Source organism: Physeter macrocephalus, chromosome 12, assembly GCF_002837175.3.
Source record: "Physeter macrocephalus isolate SW-GA chromosome 12, ASM283717v5, whole genome shotgun sequence".
Taxonomy (NCBI): Eukaryota; Metazoa; Chordata; class Mammalia; order Artiodactyla; family Physeteridae; genus Physeter; species Physeter macrocephalus.
Genome location: NC_041225.1, coordinates 61,251,230 through 61,270,868, shown reverse-complemented (window position 1 = coordinate 61,270,868; position 19,639 = coordinate 61,251,230). Strand labels below are relative to the sequence as shown.

At 38.0% G+C, this 19,639-nt stretch overlaps 1 protein-coding gene across 5 annotated transcripts in view; it reads right to left on the bottom strand.

The window, feature by feature from the left end:
• CAMKMT (calmodulin-lysine N-methyltransferase) overlaps positions 1–19,639 on the bottom strand; it is a 408,716-nt gene that overhangs the window by 46,674 nt on the left and 342,403 nt on the right. For 3 of the 5 annotated variants that reach the window (XM_024118955.3, XM_024118956.3, XM_028496783.2), the window contains exons 4-6: positions 10,202–10,262; positions 8,138–8,192; positions 7,019–7,082 (exon numbers count right to left, since the gene is read on the bottom strand). In XM_024118955.3, the coding sequence (XP_023974723.1) occupies positions 7,019–7,082; positions 8,138–8,192; positions 10,202–10,262 (180 nt within the window). Of the gene's footprint in view, positions 1–6,993; positions 7,083–8,137; positions 8,193–10,201; positions 10,263–19,639 lie in introns of all 5 variants that reach the window. The other 2 variants (XM_028496782.2, XM_024118958.3) reach the window with 2 other exon arrangements.

Here is a 19,639-nt window from a genome sequence, read left to right as displayed (position 1 = left end):
AAAGATGGAGAAAGGCTGGAGAATCTCTGAGAGAAAACTAATTACTGAAGAAGAAAATTCAGTGAAAGGCCCCTTGAAGAATTGTCTTTACTGACTTACAGTTTGGCCTTTGGCCATCTGCTGACATGTAAGGACTTGTACAAAAAGAGCCATGTTTATTGAAGCCATGTTTTGAGGAGCTGGTCCATTAGAGCACAGAGTGCCATCTTCATGAGGACCCGTGGGAGAAATCATGTCAGGTTTCAACACTGGGAAAAACTGGACTTCAGATCAACTAGTTTTGCTTCAACTTCTGGACACTATAAATCTTATAACTGCTCCTCTTTCTCTTTTTGCTCTGGTCCTTGTGCAACTCAGAGCCAAATGGATGATCTAAGCTGAACAACTACAAGTGCTCTATGGCACATCTTTTCTCTTCCGGTCCTATTCCTGCCTTCATGATGTTTTCCTGGCTTTCTACTGTCCAACTGCCCTCGCTTTCTCCTTTATTTTATATGGTATATTCTGTGTGTCACTGTAAGAAGCCTTAAAATCTCTCTTTTGGAATAAAGCAAGGTTTAAATAAACAAGAAATAAAATAATTCCAGTGAAGGTTGCAAGCTGAACTAAATTGGGCCCATGGGGAGGACACCAAGCAGACAAGACATGTTCCCCTATTGCTCAGAAAAACAGATTTCCTGAATGCTCAAAGCAAGCACTGGCCAAGATCTCCCTGCAAGAACAGAGCCATAGGACATTTTAACCTAAATCTCTGCTTGAAACACCGGCACACCCATTTCTTCTCTGAGTGAATAAGCAGGTACTGTGATAGCTTTCTTCCCCCAGGAGTGGGTAGGAAAAATCAATTAGGTCTCCAAATGAAGGGCTTTGTTGAGGTTTACAAAAGTGCTATAATGCAGACTTTTTTTTTTTTTCCCTGGGTGAACTTTTCTGTATGCAAATTAAATACCGTTAAATTACATTCATTAAAAAAATAAAAGAGACTAATTTGCCTACTTGTTTTGATTAACTAAAATGACACATCGGCCTACAGTTTTGTCTATTTCAGGAAGAAAGTATTTCAGGAAAGTCTTCTAAATGAAATGTCTTGTAGAAAAGGACAGCTGACGTCTTTATTCTGAGAAGAACAAAATTAGTAAAGAGTCAGCTGACAACTGGTCTTGATTAAGTTCCCCCACACTATGGCCACACCCTTCTCGGCGTTTCCATGACATCCAAACCACATGCCATAATGTGCTCGGTACACCTGTAGCGTCGTATGAGTACATGACTAATCTATCAAGCCAAACATATTATTTTGTTAGTGGAGGTAATACTTTTTATAAAATAGTCACAGGGAAGTTAAATTATATAACTCAGAAAACCTATTAATAATTTTTAGTAAACATCTTAACACTATATACTTTTATACAATTTACAAAACTGTGAGTCCAGGTGGTCAGGCTGAAGCAAGAATATGTATTTATATTCTAGAAGCAATTTTTTTTAATGAAAAAATTCACAGCAGTACTTAGGCTGCTTTATTTTTAGAACTGGGAAGGAAATATATTTTGTGGTTTAGGAGGTGTTTTTTATATGAAAACAAGTACCTAGAGAAAAAATGGCCACAGTATATTAAAATATTGTCTTAAGAGATATATTTTGATATTCTGCGCCCCACCCTTTACTTTAGGTCAGATTCTGAGGTGGTCCCTCTGGCTGGCGCTGTGTCCAATAACAGATTTTCTCATTCTTCTGTGTCACTTCAGGGTAATAAAGGGAATTCAATCAAATCGAGCCAGTCTGTCCAGGATAGTGTTCAACAGCATGCACCAAATCCTATTCTCTGAAGGCACCCACCTTCTGGAAGACTCCAGTGGGAGATGCTGGGTGCAAAGAAAGCCTTAATGTGATTTCTGATTAAACAGATACAGAGCAATCACCTTCAGTCTCCTAGTCTGGGCACCTGGACTTCCGAGCTCTAGGATATATGCTTCTGGCTAAAAGAAATCAGGATTCTATAACTAGATTTTCTCTTCAAACAAAGCATGGTTCAAGAGAGGGGATCCATCTTAATTTTGTTTCAGTTGATTTTTATCCTTAAAAAAAAAAAAAAATATATATATATATTTGTATAATAATAGTTATTTGAACAAATTATATATATGTTACATACATAAATATAATTAAGCTAATTATATATAAATCTTGTTTAAAATATTAGCCTCTTCCTGCAATTAGTGATTATTATATTTATCAGTAGCTGCATATATTCAATACATTTTTGAGAGTTGGCATTTTTCTTTAAGCAAGAAAGTATTTTAAAAATAATAACATTGTGATTCACAAAGCATTACTTTCTTGGTTTATGCTACCTTTAGTTTCATTGCACCTCACTGATGTGGCAATATTTGTTAATTTAAATGCTGTGAAATATTCTTAAATGTGCTTATTACTCATAAGAATTGTGAGTACGATGTAGAGGCGTTTTGAACTCTGTTAGCAATGTCAACTGTACATTTATGGATGAGAAGCCTTTTCCTCCAGTGCAAGATGATACTCACCAAATCATTCTAGTTTTTGGTGAAGAGATGGTTTAATGGGGGTGGCAGGGAAGCTATGAAGTCACATGAACCTGACTTCTAGCGCTGGTTCTGATACTTAGTGACTGTGTGAATTTGGGTAAATTAACTTCTCTGAGCTGCACCTCAAGAATAGGAATAATGTAGCTATTTTATAGACTTATGGAGTACCACATAGTAGGTGCCTAACACATAGTAGGTGCCTAAATCACGTCAATTCATTATCTTTTTCAATAATTCAGGCGAAAGCTTTGGAGGGATGAGAGGCTGGTGATGGTAACTAAAGTGAGGTTTGGCAGTTAGGCTTTATTTTTTTTCCGTGTTGCTCAAAACTATGATGTGAACATTTTTATTGTAGAATTTAAATGACTGGAAGGAATCAAAGAACTTCTGCCCTGTAGATTTTCAGTGTTTTTCACGTGTATAAATGTGCTCTGTATAGGTATAGTCTGTGTCCTCCAAGAACAGGAACTTGGTCTGTCTTGTTCACTGCTATATCTTTAGCACTTGAAATGGCATGCAGTTAATAGTGGTTTAATTCATTTTAATCAATTAATTAATTAGCTAACTTAAATTTAATTTTCAAAGCTATTTGTTGAACTCCTACCCAATGTGAGGCACACAGAGTCCATTTTGGATCTATCTAGTAAATAGAAGAACAGCTGACACTGATATTGGAGGAAGGGGCCTGGACCCAGGATGATGGCCTGGCACTCCCAAGGTCTCAACCATGCACAGGCTGCACAGTCCACATGAAGCTTCATTTATTAATTATTCAAGTCAGGGATTTTGTTAAATAAAATAATGTTAAGCCAGGGGGCGAACCCGGTTCCCCTGCATCGGCAGGCGGACGCGCAACCACTGCGCCACCAGGGAAGCCCCAGGGGTATCTTCTTTAAAATTCACAGGAGATTTACCAATTTTGGGAGAATCCTAAGCTCAAGATCATGATCCAGACGGTGCATATCGTGGGGATAAGCTGTTTGGGTCAGAATCATGAGCCTGGGTCACGAAGCACTGCCATATTCTGCAGATAACCTGCTTGGTGTTTACTAAGGACGGGTCAGGGCAGGGTACTTGTGTTGGATGAATTAGTGAGTGTTCCAGAAAGGGCTGCTCACCTTAGGTGTTGTACTTTTATTCATTATGATTTGGAAGAGGCTTAGCATCAATAATAACTCGGTATACCATTTCTTTCCCCTATTCTTATGTCACTGTCAACACCAGCTCCAGACTTTATTGAGTAATTATTATCTGGGGGCACTTGGAGATTTCTCTCTTTATTACACTAAAAAGGCTGTGCCAAAGAAGAGGGAACACAATTCACACTATTTTAGGATAAATTCGAGAACTGGATGAACCAAATGATCTCATTTCTGATTTATCCTTTGTTCCCTTTGGGTACAGATAAAACAGCATCTGAAGGGCTCTCAGCTAGGGGGCTCTGGGTTAGACCCAGCAGTGCGGCTTAAAGGCCAAGGAGAACCTCGGGGACATATACCCATGAGTCTGAGAAAATATTTAACAACATTCCCTTATACCTCAAGTCTTACTCTCTTTTCAGATATCTCTGTTTAATAAATCTCAAATCCACATCTAGCTTTCTAGGTTCGAGGTAGAGAGCTCTAGAAGACATAGCCAAATCCGTCTGATACATTTTATGGAGACAATAAATAACCTTACAACTGGTTGATATGCTTCTACGATATAAAGATTCAGAACGCCTCCATTCATTGCCTCATATATTTTAAAAATAGAAATAACAGAAGATAAACAGGAAATATCAGAAAATGCTGTTTTTAAAGGTAAAAATCAGAATCTTAGAAGCTTAAGCGACTAGGAAGTAAGACTCAGTTGGAGTCACTCAATTCAGATGCCTAGAACAACAAAAATAATTTTTTAAATGATGAGAATAATATACAGGCCAATACTCAGATGTGATGTGTGATTGCCAGGTCGATTTTCAATTACATTTCACTGATGTATTCATTTGTTTCTTAATGTGCTCATCTTGCCCATTAAGAATAATTAGCAGCTTTGCTTAGAGATTTTCTGGCTTCTGGCAATGTTTCTCCCTCTTTTTTGTTGACATCCACTTTTACTTTTTAGAAAGTAATTTTTGGATAATATCCTACAACTGCTATATAATTTAGGCTTCCTAAAATTTTAAAGGAAAGATGTAAACAGTAATTTTTAAATGAGTTTGTTTCAATCTATATGCATCGACAGTATGTGATTCAGTGAATCTGTTATTTTACAGAAAGTGGGCACACAAAGAGAAAAAAAATATTTCATTCATATTAACCTCACTCGGTAAAACAGCTTACAACGAATGCCAATTATAAGCTCTGGTAGCAAATCAAGAATAACATTAGTATCAAAAGCAGGAAAAACATGTTGCCAATTTTTAAGGTTTTATGCATGCTTTTTTCTCTTAATTAAAAAAAATTAGATCTAGTTACAACAGAAAAAGGCACACAAACATAGAACAACTGCATGATAAAAACTGAACTCTGTCAAGAAAGTCCTAAGAGATGAAATAAAACACACTAACAGTTTTGGTCTGCATCCTGAAAGGACCTACTTTATCTACATTGTAAAGTTCTTCCCCTCCTGCCCTTTGGCACCCTGCTATATTAAACCCATTGTAAAACCCAGCACAATAAAGCACTCTCAGGGCTGAGCTTCTGAGGACCAAATGTTAAAAATCCATTTTCTTGGGAGGGGGCTGTACCAATCATGTCTTTGAAAGGCCAGCGGAGTGAGTACAGAATCTGAGATTTCCTCTCTGATTTCAAGAGCTGGCATGGAATCTTTGCTGTTTAAAGCAAAGGTGCATTAATTAATGACTAGCATTGCTTCCCTTCTTTGGAAGCTCTGTAATTTAGCTCAACAAAAATTTTAGTACAATTAAATTTACATACTGACCACAGATGCTTCCCATAGTTTGATAAAAGTTCTAATTGGTTTCTGATGCTATTAAATAAGACACCTGCTGACTTGAGAAAGACCTCAGGTTGCTGGGCCCAATCTGAAAGTTTCCGTGGTTAAAATGACCTTCTCTTTCCCAATAATCCTGCTTTTTTTTTCCCCAGAAAAAAACATCGCTGGGGCTGAGCCAGCATACCTGACTTCCTGTTGCTCTCTGTGTTCCCTGACATGTGGAGGAGGAGCGGAGTGAAATGATACAGTGCATGGAAGAACTCAGAATAAAGCAGAGTGAATGAAACAGAATCGCTCATCTTCAGGAATATTTTGAGAAATTTGCGACAGTCTGAAGATCATGATTAAAATCCTGCATTTTAAAAAAGGAAGCACCTTTTGTGATCTCTTTCCCCTGTGTGAAAGGCCAAGATTGTGATTGGCTGTTTTTCCTTCCTGATTTTTTTTTTTTTTTTTTTTTTTTTTAAGTGTGTCAGGCAATTAGCTGGGTGGGGCTCTGTAGAGCACACAAGTGCCGCTGAACAATATTAGCTACTGTGCTTCTGGTACCTCCTTTCTCCTGTCTGAGCAGCCTGATACAGCTACTGCAAATTTTATTTTCAAAAAATTATATAGCAGAGGCAGAAGAAGAAAATCGAAAATAGGCTCTACTAGGATGCTTACCTCTTAACAAAAATCAAAACTGCTTTGGCATTTTAGGGGCCTAAAATTCAAATAAGTAGATTTCCTCTTTCATAATGTAAGTAGAAGGCACACCAAAAAATCCAAAGCAAATATATCCTCCACTTTTCCTCTCAATTTCTAATGGCTGTTAACTGCCCCTGAACAAATCAGCTCGATTGCTAAAGTAGCCACAAATTATGCTTGCCTTCTTAAAGTACAGTTCAATTTTCATGAACTCTGTGTACATATTAGTAAAGCATAATCTAATATAATGGGGTTTGAACTGTAATAGCAGAGCAGAAAAAAAGAGATAGCTTTTATAATCCTAAATAAAAGGAAATAATGAAAAACTGATAGCCGTTTCCAGTGGGGAGATACAGGGAACTCCTCGGGAATTAGAGTAGGTATAATAGTGCATGGTCTGCACATACAACATCAAACGGAAGAAACGTAATAATGAACATGAAGTTGGAAGTTAGTTTTTATAAGCAATATCCAATATAATAAATGTTAAATCATTTATTTTATCCCGGCAAATTTCAATGGAAATAAAAGGACAAGAGTGCTTGAAAATTATTATGAAACAAATGTTCTTATTGCTTTGAGTGGTCCACAAATCATAAGCTCCTTTAATGAGAAGTGACTATGAAAATCCATTGAAATTAAAAAAAAAAACCTCTTAGTCGTATCCAATGAATTCCATATATTTCTACTTTTTCTTAATTACTTATCATGTGTGTGTGGGGAACTCTCTTTGAATACCCCATGCTGTCTTTCTTTATATCAATTGTTACTCAGCCGGGAAAAAGGAAGGAGCACAACAAACCCGTTTTCTATCTGAATAAGGATACTTCTGATGGCCTTTTCATTCCCATCAGTTAACAGAACTTCTTTGACATCTGCAGAAATAGCAACCTGAAAAAAAAAGGGAGCACAGCAAACAATGAGCAAATATGCTTGTCTGTGTGGAAGTGAAGACAGGAGTGACAAGCCTTCAGTATCATGCTTCCTCACCTATTTCTCTGTAACAATCTTCAATCTTTTTTCATTTTATGTCTGCATTATTTTAATCATTCAATCAAATCAGTCAATACTTTTATCATTCCATTTGCGGGAGCCTCTATCTTGCTATCATTCTGTTCGGTAATTGCATTGTGACAGCGGATGATGGTATTCTGAGAGGCTTTCATTTGTGGGCTTCTGTTTATCTAGTAGAGCCATCATACAAGGCTGTCACTCTGCCTTTCAGCTTGCTTCTGTCTGACTGCCTGATGCCCTTCATATAACTTTGCATTGCAGGCAGATGGCTTTGTGAGGGTAATTTTTTTGTGAGCTTTGACATGCTCGTACATTGGGCTGTAACCCTGACACATTGTGTAAGAGCGACAGGTTTGTCAAATGCCAATCAGTGTAACAATATGCTTTTATTTGTAGAGACATAAAAACTTGTCTAATGCACTGTGCTGCTACATAATATCTCCTGAATACATGACTCAGAACCCAGAGAATGGGGAACGACGTTCCTGAATGGCCAATCTAATTCAAAAGAATCTAATTACTGAGCGCTCTGGATCATGTTTGTTGGTGTAATAATGCAGGCAAAACATTAGCAGCTATATCATGGTGCTCCAACTGTGATTCGCCGGGCTATTCCTGTATCTTAGCAAATGGGACTATAATCTGAAAAAAAAAAAAAAATGCTTTCGCTGTGGCGAAGAAACACTGTGCGAGGCCTGGAATGTCACAACAAGCAATATTGACTACACTGAGGTAAAATGTTTCTGCTCATCGAGGCAACCATAAAATCAATATGATCCGAAAGTAAGTCAATCTAGAAGGTCTCTCAAGACCCGGCAGCTTGACCGCAGCTGATGCTGTTGACGGTTCTCTGACCCAGCAGTTGGAGGCCCTGGAACATTTTTCCTTTTGTTCCTCCCTCTGAATGGGATTGGAATTGAGAAAAGACCTACCATGAGCCCAGCCAAGCATGTCATGCCACCCCCTAGCTCACACACAGCAAGGTCTCTGAAAGAGAGAAAAGAAATGGTAGAACCCACACAAATTAGATGAAAATGGTCAGAGAGATATATATGTTACAAGAACAAACTGCCATCTGCAGTAAGAACGGCGCTACCAGGAAGTTGTGGAGACATGACGAGGCTACCGCATGTCGTTTTGCGTTTTAAAAATAATTATGAAATAGAAAAGTCACAAAGCAGGCAAATCAGTGGGGGTTCCCTCATTAGTGTTCACTGCAACATTACCACCGCTGAGCTGAAAAATCGGAGAAGGTTCCCTTTTTTTCCCTTGTCAATGGCGCTGTCTTTTAGAACTAAACTAGCTAGAGTAGCGAAAGATAATTGTTAGGAAAGGATAACACTGTTAATCCACATTCATTCCTTCAAAAACAGTTAGTTAGACAAGTAAATGAAGAATATATATGAGTGTGTATATACCTATATTGTGGTCACATACACACAACACACACACACAAATACATGCAATCTTGAATTAAAAAAAGAAAATTCTAAGACAAACTGAAACATTTTGGAAAGCTGAACCGCCCCCATAAAGAACAATTACACAAAGAGCATTTAGCAATTAACACTTAAATCACAATTGACCCCAACACAACACAGTGAATAAACAATGCAGGGACATAATATGGTTAAGCCAGCAAACCCAGGCTCAAGTAGTGACTGGGCTCTGACTTCACCGCTCACAAGTAAAGCAGCTCAGAGTTAAAGCTGACAGTCTGGGGGTGGGGTGGGGGGGGTGCAGTCTGGCACTCTGCACTTACCTTCCTCTTTGTGCCTAAATATCAGCCCTCAATGTGTGACATTCTTGCCCTGGCCCAGTGCTTGCTGATTGGAGCGCCAGGCAAGCTTAAACACAGCGAGATGAGCAGATGCCAGACTTCTAGGGCAGCTCTGCAGCCCAATTCAATACTGCCCTGTTCTTACTTTACATGCTTAGACTCTTTAAGAGACTGTTTCTTCTTCCCAGTTTGGGAAGTTTATTTCCTCAACAGGATAAAACAAAAAGAGAGAGAGAGAAAGAGAGAGAGACAATCAAGGGAGGGAGAGGTGAAACGAGAAGGAAGAGGAGGAAAAGAAGCCAAGCAAGGACATTCATATTCTGAAATACACATAATGAGTATTTAGTTGTTCAAAGCAATTACAGACTGGTTGGTAAATATGGACCCATAGAGCTTCAAAAACTACATATTATTGACCCCATCTTGTAAATACATATTGTTAAAACACACACCCAATCTTGTAAGTATATATTGTTAAAATGATCACTAACGGCTTGTCTGGAATCATAATGGGCTATTCAGGAAGCATATACTGGATGACTTCTATAAAATGAGAATAAAATGAAAAAACCCGTATTTTCTGGGTCTACCAAACATCTTCAGCATTTTTTTAAAAAAGAAGTTTTTTCTTTTTCCTGAATCCCATCCATGGGTTTAATCTATAATGCACATTGACAGTTGAAAACATTCATTTCCATAGCATGAATCTGTAATAGTAATTTATATTTTACAAATACATATTGTCTTGGGTATATACAATACCTTTAAAATCAAGGGTGGGATGGCATCTTTAAATAATAGCTGTGGGGTATTTATTTATCAAATGTTCTGTAGTGACTTCCCTAGCAGAAGTTTAAAGAATGTCTTTATTGTTTTTTTTGACCATCACAATCAGTAAGGATTGATTGAAGCTTCACTTTTGTTTCCCCAAAATCAAAGTGAAATAAAATGCCTTGAGTGGAAATCAAAAGCCTTTGACATATAGTAAAAAGCTTGCTGTGCAATATTAGTACCCAAAGGCAATTCAGATTTCTTTTTCAGAAGCAACACGTTTTCACAATGACCTCTTTTCCCCTTTCCTTCCTTTGTTTCTTTCTTCCTTTCTTATATATATATTTTCAACAGTTTAATTTGAAGAATGTAATCATGGCAATCTTTAACATGCAGATACAGTACCCATAGTGGGCTAAACAAATTTTTAGGTGCAGCTTTGTACCTGAATACATCACTGTGCTTGAGGCAGTAGTAAGCCAAAACCTCTTCAGCCGGCCAGATGCCTGGAAAACACAAGAGGATATAGACTTTTTGATTACAGAAGTTTCTTCTACAAACACTCTCTACAGTCATTCTCTTAAGAAATGGCTTTTTGAAAATAATGTTCAGTACAAGCTATTTCAACTTGACTCAAACTTACCATAATTATTACTAGTAACGTCATATCACATGCATTTCTTTTGTTGTTGATTATAACTCTTTTCCCAGGAAAATAGGATAATATCCTAAATAATTTTTACTAGATTTCAGTCACAACGAAACAGTAAAACAATAACAACCAAAATTACAAATATCCAAAATTAAATTTTAAATGGTATTTCAGGTAGATCTCACTCTTGTACATATGAATCTTCTTTTTGGCCAGTTCATAAGCATCAGTTGAAGACAAACTGTATATGCAGCTCATATTCAGCAAGAATAAATGGAAAAATCATTTGCAGGAGCAAATAAAACCACTGAGGTCATTATACCTTTTTGTTTGATTCCATACTCATGTTTTTCAATATGCATAATTATTTCATTTCTTCAATTAAAAAAATAAAACTGGAGTATAAAATTGAGAAATTTAAATTTCACCAACTTTAGTACATCTTTCAATTTGACAATAATCCTACCCACTAAATTCCATGGAGGGGCATTTTCTAAAATCATCACCTGTAAATCATTTATTTAGAAGACATATAGTTTTCATGAATGAATATAAATTGTTTTAAGAGAAGATAGACATGCTTGGAAATTATAGTTTCTAGTGGTTATCCCAGGATTACAAGTGCTTTTAATTTTTTCTTTATACTTTTGGTATTTTCCAAAAATTTTTACAATGAATATATATTGCTCTTATAATCTGAATAAACTATACCCTTATAAAAATTATGTTTTCCCCATGTGGTCAGACTTAAAGATCAGGCAGGGTACCAGGCATCCTGCACCGCCTGGGGCTGAGAATGCCATGTGGTCTTGGGAAAGAGCAGGGACTGTTCCTTGCCTTAGCACTAAGTACTCTTCTAATGGGTCCTGATGCAAAGTTGAAACACCTAACGTGACTTAATTTTCCCAGATGCATCTCCAGCTTCAAGGAGTAAGAAATGCAAACATTTCAGAGAAGATGATGTCAAAGAAATGGTAAGTAAAATCCTAAGAGAATCAATGGATAGACATACAAACGGCAAAGAAATGACTCTATAGAGCATCTGTTGCAGGAAAGTCCAGTCAGGTGTACTCACTAGCTCAGTCTTCCTGGCATTTCTGGTAGAAATGACAGTTTGGGGCAGTAACAAAGTAAACCAGCAAGAAGTGTCTGTAGTCATATTTAGAAGGAAAGTCAGAGAAGCAGCGGAGTGTAGCAGTTAAGATCACAGGTACTTAGGAACCAGACTCAGTTGGGCTCCAGCCCCAGCTCTGCATTCCCTAGCTGAGTGACCTTGGCTAGATTACTGAACCTCTCTATTCCTCAGTTTCCTCATCTGTAAAATAACATTATTGTAATAACCTTACAGGATTGCTCTGAGGATTAAATGAGTAAAGTATATGAAATGTATTTAGAACAGCTTCTAACTCATAACAAGCTCAAAGAAAATGAAAGTTGTTGTTAATGTTTTTCTCCTGCAAAGGAGGATAAAAGAGTGGAAGAGATAATATGTAAACCCCAAACAATTATCCTAATAACCAGAACACATGGAGAACCTTTTTAGCCTGCTCCTAATGATTAGCTTTGGCGCGACCCCAAAGTCCTAATACCTGGCCTACCTCCACACAAAAAGAACTCCAGAAAGACTAAAACACATAATAAAATTCTCTGAAGGAAGAGCCCAAGACAGTGTTCCACACCAAGTGAATATAATCACCACAATAATGAATTTCTTTATGCCTTTAGTAGATGGTTTTGAGGTTTTAAAAAATAATGATAGGGGAAGGGTATTTAACTAAAATTCAAGCCTTGATTAAGTACAAAAATTTGACTTCTAAAAGGCATAGTCTTTTACAATAGTTTTATAATTTTCTCCCCAAAATTATAGAGGTTGATTTTTAACTAAATTAAATACAAAAGGTTCAAAGAACAAAGTTTAAAAATCACCTAAAATTCCACCACTAGTATATAATCACTGTTAACATTTTGGACATCATTCCGAAAACTCTCTCTAGGCATAAAGATAGTTTACACAAGTGGGATCTTCTCATGGATGTATTCAATAATCTCATTTTGCCCTACTCAGTATGATGGATAGATTCCCACGACAAAAAAAATATACTATACCTGCATCATTTTTAATGACTGCCTAAATATTTTGTTTGCATCATAATTTAACCAGTTTCCTTTTGACAGACATTTAATTTCTAAGTTTTTGATATTATGAGATTATAAAGTGGTAAAATAGACACATTTTTTTCCCCAACATATAATATTTCTCCTTAGGTCAAATACCCAGAAACGGGAAATCTGGTCAAAAGTCAAGTACATTTCACATTCTGATATATCAAACTGCCCCCCCCAAAACTGTACCAAACTACACCCCTTATAAGGGTGTTTATTTCCAGGGGACTTCCCTGGTGGTCCAGTGGTTAAATGTCCATCAACTAAGGAATGGCTAAATAAAATGTGGTATGCCCATGCAACAGACTATTATTTGGCAATAAAAAGAATAAAGTACTGATTCATGTTACAACATGGATAGAACATGAAAACATTATTTTAAGTGAAAGAAGCCACACACAAAGGACCACATGTTTATGTCTTATTTTTCCATTTATGTGAAATGTCCAGAATAAATGAGGTGTGATTGCTAATGAGTACGAGGTTTCTTTTAGATGTGATGAAATATTCTAAAACTGATTGTGATGATGGTTCCATTACTCTGTGAATATACTAAAAAAACAGTGGGTGAATTGTATGGTATGTGAATTATATCTCAAAGCTGTTATCTTAAAAAGTTTTCTCATTCCATTACATGAGAATGTAATGGTCTTTTTAAAAAGTTGTGTTTTTTTTTGTTTTTGTTTTTTTGTGGTACGTGGGCCTCTCACTGTTGGGGCCTCTCCTGCCATGGAGCCACAGGCTCAGGACGCACAGGCCCAGCGGCCATGGCTCACGGGCCCAGCTGCTCCGTGGCATGTGGGTTCTTCCCGGACCGGGGCACGAACCCGTGTCCCCTGCATCGGCAGGTGGACACTCAACCACTGCGCCACCAGGGAAGCCCAAAAGATTTTATTTTTAAAGAAATTATACACATACATAGTTTAAAGAGCCACTGAGTTTTATGAGAATGATTAAGACAAAACAGTAGTATCCAGCCCTCCTGCCCAATCTTTCTCCTTCCTCAGGAATTACTGCTTTCAATTCTTTTAGCTGATTCTTCTGGTAATTACATTTTTCTACATACATGTTTATAATGTTACTTCTTGATTTTTCAGTTTTAGGCAAAATCTAATGACCCCCATTACGGAAGGTAAGCATTTTTTGCCTTTATCTCTACTCCTCTCCCCACACCACACATACCATACTCCTCAACCGTCCACCATCACCATCTTCCTAATACAGATATATTATAATTTGGTAAGGTCACTACTCATTGTCAATTTTATTATAACCATGAAAAATAAACAACTGAGCTATGTTGTAAACTAGGATTGGTTTTTCTCTCATTCATAATGTTTCCCCCCTCTGGAGTTTATACTTGTCATTTTTTTCCTCTCATTTGCTAAGATTTTTTATTCAATCTCAAAATCCAGTTGTTGATTTCTCCTTTCAATACAGTCACTCACATGAGGTATTCTATCAACTTCATTAGGAAATATCTCCTGCGTTTCCTGAACTGCCTAGGTCTGGACTGGACGCCCAATATACTTAGTGCACCAGTGTAGCTCTGATCTCCTGAAATCCATCTTCCCTATCATTCCAGGTTTCCTTTTGCCCTTCTGCTGTGTTCCATCTCTCGTGTCCTCTATGCTTTGTCTTTCTTTCTTGATTTACTTCCTCATTTTAGTGTAACACAGGCTCCGGCAGCTTCTTGTAAAAAAGTGTGTGGAAGGTAAATGTTTGAGAGCTTAGATGATTCAATGGTGATTTCAATCTGGAAACTCCATGTTTTTCAATTCCTGAAAAAATGTTCTTGGGAAGTTCCATTGATTATTTCCTTACCTCCATTTTTGTGTCTTCTTTCTCTGAAACTTATGATCTGGATGTTGAATCTCCTGAACTCATCCTCTAATTTTTTAAATCTTTTCTCTCCTGCTTTCCATCTCTTATTGTTTTCTACTTTCTTGGAAGTTTTCTCAACTTGATCTTCCAGCTCTTCTATTGTTCTTTTCATTTATGCTATCGTTGGTGGTAGTTCTCTGAATATTTCTTTCTCAGAGCATCTTACTCCTGTTTCATGAATGCAATACTTTTTAAAAATTACTTGAAAATATTAATTATAGTTTAAGTTTTCTTATCTTTACATAGTTTGTCTTCCTCATGTTGCTTTTTTCTGTTTATTGGTTTTGGTACCTGTCACATTAAAAGCTTTCCTCAGATACATCTGGTAGTTCTTTGTTGTTTACATAAACGTGATTGTAGAAAGATACAAAGGTGATTGGAGGTGAAGAGGGCTGAGGAATGTGGGTGGGGTGTGAGTGGAGAGGCTCAGCAATCAGTCAGCCTACGTTAACCTAGTCCCTCCACCCTGCTTTTGGTGCACTGTCTGATTTCAACTGTGCCTATTGTCCTCCAACCCCAAAACCCTTGATTTAACCCTCTCCAGAGAATAAACCTCTTCTTCTGTTGGCAGTACAGAAGGGGAAGTTACCCAGTAGCCTGGAATGGGGAAATTACTGCTTCTTAACCCATTTTCAATCAATCCTCCTTATTTTAGCGCCCCCTCAACTCCTACTTTTAGAATTACCTGGTGACACCAATTCCTGAGCCTTTCAAAGTTTCAGGTATGAACTGGGTTGGTTCTCAACTTTCCCAATTGCTGGCTTTCTAATATCTGCTAAGTCAATGACGTCTCATCCATGTGCTTCTTGGCTTCCAAAATTATGTTGTATGTTCTCTTATTTTGTCATCCTTGTGGGTTTATGTCTTAACAACATCCCTTTAACAGTGGTTCTGCTTCATGTAACAGGGAGAAACTCATTGGAAAAGTGATGAGAATAATTTTTAGGACATACAAGCCAAGGATGCTAATGGTGAGGGTTTTTTTTTTCTCAAGATTTTTATACTCCATTAATAATATTGTAGGGTTCTATCAATCAATTATAGGCACTTTTGCTATATTCTTGACATCATCTGATGAGGCAGAGCAGAATGATCATAGTGGCATTTACAGCAGATAAAGTATTGATCCCCCCAAAGCATTACAAAACATTCTAATTAATGGCTTATTCTAGATAACTTGTTTTCTAAAACACATGCCATGAATTAGGACACTTCCTTAAAAGCTATTCAGTCACATGACTTCCTATTCCTTAGTGCTTTCTGTACAAATTGAATTACTTTAACTCATAGGAGAAAAGACCTTTTTCATCCATTGGACCTCCATAAAAGCATTAGCTAAACAAGAGTTCTATTTGGAAGAAGAAGAATATTATTCTTAGATTTCCATGGTCATTTGGTTTCATTCCTTTTTTTTTTTTTTTTTTGAACAGAGGTTTTATTCCCTACAGATAGTTCTGTCAGAACTGGGCCTATTGAATGTTAGACTTCAGAAAACCCATAGTCAGCCAACAGTAAAATATGAAAAATTAGCTGTCTATGTAGAAATAATGAGGGGCAAAGTTGGTGATGTGATCTATTTCATGTATGTAACCACTTTTTTCTCATCTCTGAAGTAGCTTGTTTAGAATTACTTTAAATGCCAAGTTTTGTGGTTAATTTAGAAACAAACACATTCATCATTAACCCAAAGGCTGAACAAATCCTAAAATTAACTGTCTGTAGATATTGAGACATGAGTCTCTAGCCAAGCATGGGTCTTTCTAGATCACTTCTATTTGAGAGCTTTCTGCTTCCCTGTAGTCAGTGCTGTCAGATGTAGACAGCATCCGACAGGCAGCACTGCTGACTCACTCTTCTCACTCTAACAGCTTGTACTTGACCCATGATGACAACACACCTAGCTCTTGTGGCAGAGACAAGGCTTTTCTGTGCTCAGCTGATGTTTGGACAGCAAGCAGCAGCTTTCTTTACCCTCCTCCATCTAAATGATCATGTCTATCATGCAGGAGTCAGAAGTAAGGCCTCTCTCAAACCTGAGACTTAAACGGAGAGCCCAGCACACCTTTAGCTAAGCCGGTGACTCTTCTGGAAGAAGAAATGCACCAGTGGATATTACTAAAATGGCTGGAATGGGTAGGTAAACCTCTTGGACTGTTTTCAGTGTTTATGCTCTGTCTCCTTCTCCTTAAACACTTCTTCTTTGTCACTGATGCTTCAACCCAGATTAGAAATCCATAAGAAGACTACAGAATGCTCTATAAATATTTATTGGGCATCTACTATGTTTCAGGCCCTGTAGATCAGCACGGAATGATACAGCATGGTCACTGGAGATTCAGTCTTGTTAGGGAAGGAGACTATTAGACAGACAATTACACAAATAATGTCCCTAATTATAACTGTAATAAATGCTGTGTGGGAAAAATAGAGGGTGCTTCTGAGAACCAGTCATAGGGACTTAACCTGGTTGGAGGGGAGGTTGGGAGGAGTCCATCAGGGAACACTTCTCTGTAGAAATGGCATGTAGGTTGAGACCCAGAGGATGAACAGCCAAGTAGAGGAGGAAGAGGGGCACAGGGCTGGAGGGAATGGTCCACAGAAGGGGAGCACCATGAAATAAAGCTTTGAAAAGAAGAGCGTGATGTTCTGGGAATGGAAACAGGGTCAGTGGAGCTGTAGAATAAATGAGAAAGGAATAGGTAGGACAAGATGAGACTGGAGGGGTGTTTAGGGGCCAGACCCCACAGCCTCAAAGGCCATATTAAGAATTTTAAATTGCACCTTAAAATAAATGATATGTTTTAAGCGGCAGAGTGGTATAATCAGATCCACAATTTTAGAAGATCAGTCTGGCTACTCTAGAGAAAATAAATTAAATTATTTTAATTTAATTTAAATAAATTAAATTATTTAATAAATAATTAAAAAGGGGCAAGAAGAGTTGGGGGAAACTAGGCAGGAGACTACTACAATTACCTAGGTGGGTGCTGATGGTGGCTTGGGTGATGGTTACTGGAGATGAAGAAAAGTGGAAAGATTTGGGCTATATTTAGAAGGTACACTGACAAGACTTATTAGTTAATTAGATGAAGGGGGTGGTAAGAGAGAGGGAAGTGTCAAGTGTGACTTAGGTTTATGGCATGAAGAAGTGGGTGGATTATGTACAGCACATACGTATAGAATTTTCCTTCAATTTTACATGACCTCCTCCCCAGGCTGAATTCATGGTACAAAAACACAGCGAGCAGTCTGGGGTCTGATTCTGGGTCTACCACTAACAGTCTGTGTGATACTGGGAAGTAATTTAGCCTTTCTGAGTATCAGTATCCTCATCCACGAAATACTAGGCTTGGGTAAGATTATGCTAGGGGGCTTTCAAGCTATAAAAAGCTACAATAAAGAACCACACCTCATGCTCTAGAGTTAAATAGAGTTCAGCTTGAATACTGGCTCTTACTGACTATGTGACCTTGGGCAAGTACCTAAACTTTTTAAGCCTCATTCATTCATTCAACAAACAATTATTGGCAGCCAGGCCGGTTCTAGGAGTTGGGGATACAGCAGTGATTAATAGGGACAATAAACAAAGTAATTTTAGATAGTGATAAATATTGTGAAGAAAATAAAACTTTAATAAAATAGAGAATAACTACTGGGGTGGGGCTGTTGCTACCTTAGGCAGCATTGTTGGGTAACGCCTCAGTTTTCTCATTTGTTAAGTACAAGCAATAATGTTACTGAGTCCAAGCTCTCTCTGCTCGCTGCACGACAGGCCAAGAAATCAGAGACGAGGTGTTGAGGCAAGGAATACGACTTTATTCGGAACGCCGGCGGACCGGCAGACTAGTGTCTCAAAATAACCATCTTATCGGGGTTTGGATGCCAGTTTCTTTTATAGCACAGAGATCGGGGAGGAGATGAGCAAGTAAAGTAAAAAGGCCAATGCCTCAGAGCAACTAAGCCCGTGCGCCACAACTACCAGAGCCTGTGTTCTAGAGCCCGCGAGCCACAACTACTGAGCCTGAACACCAAGACTACTGAAGCCCGTGCGCCTAGAGCCCGTGCTCCGCAACAAGAGAAGCCACCGCAATGAGAAGCCCGCGCACCACAACGACGACCCAACTCAGCCAAGAAATAAATAAGTAAATTAATTAATTATTTAAAATAAAAAAGAAATAAAGTAAAAAGGCCATAAGATTTGCAAATTTCCCTTGGAATGTCCAGCCTCCGGGAGGGGATGTGTTAATTTCTTCTTTCTTGCAGCAGTCCACACGTGGACAGGGTCAGGATGTTTCCCTGAACAAAGGCACTTTGGTTTAACATTCGGGCAGGGTTCCCCGAGGCAGGACGTTATGTGTAGACAGTATCCTTTTAGTGAACAAAAGCAGTGGAAAGCAAAGGTTAAGGTAAAAGAAACAGGTCCAACATGTAGTCAGATTTGGCTCTTCCCCGTTGCAACAACAGTACCTATTCATACCATTGTTGTGAGGATTAAATGAGATAATGCATGTAAGACACTTAGCGCCTGGGAGATAGCAAATTTTTTAATAATGTTAGCTATTGCTGCTGCTATTGCCTTTGTTAGTATTTTGACATGTTTCTATCCAAGGAATTTTATCAATCTTGATTATATTTTTATGACACCTTCAGGGAGATTATTATTCCTAATAGATAACCCACAAAATCAAACCAAAACTGAACACTGGAAAAATCTGTCCTAGCTATGGGAACTTTGAAAATCAATCTTAAGTAAGAATTCCATATATATGCACAATACTTGTTCTATATTTGTCCCTCTGCTCTGACCAATTAACAGACTTGCTCTGAACAGTAATTATTAAGCACAAGCCTCCCTGTGTTTGTGGAGAGAGATCATGGAGAACACGCGTACATCTGGGTGAAAGGGAACGTCCGTGTAGCTCAGTACAGTGAGAGGGTGGAAGCTTGCTCTGTGACATTCTAACGTTTGTTGAATGCTGACTGCTGCCCAGGCACTAGAAGGTAGATGAGGAAATCAAGGCACTGAGAGGTTATGAAAACTTCCCCCGAATTAGGCAGCTATTTTGTCATAGAGTTGGAATTTGAATCCAGGTAATCTGACTCTAGAGCCATTATTCTTTTTTTTTTTTTTTTTTTTTTTTGCGGTACGCGGGCCTCTCACTGTTGTGGCCCCTCCCGTTGCGG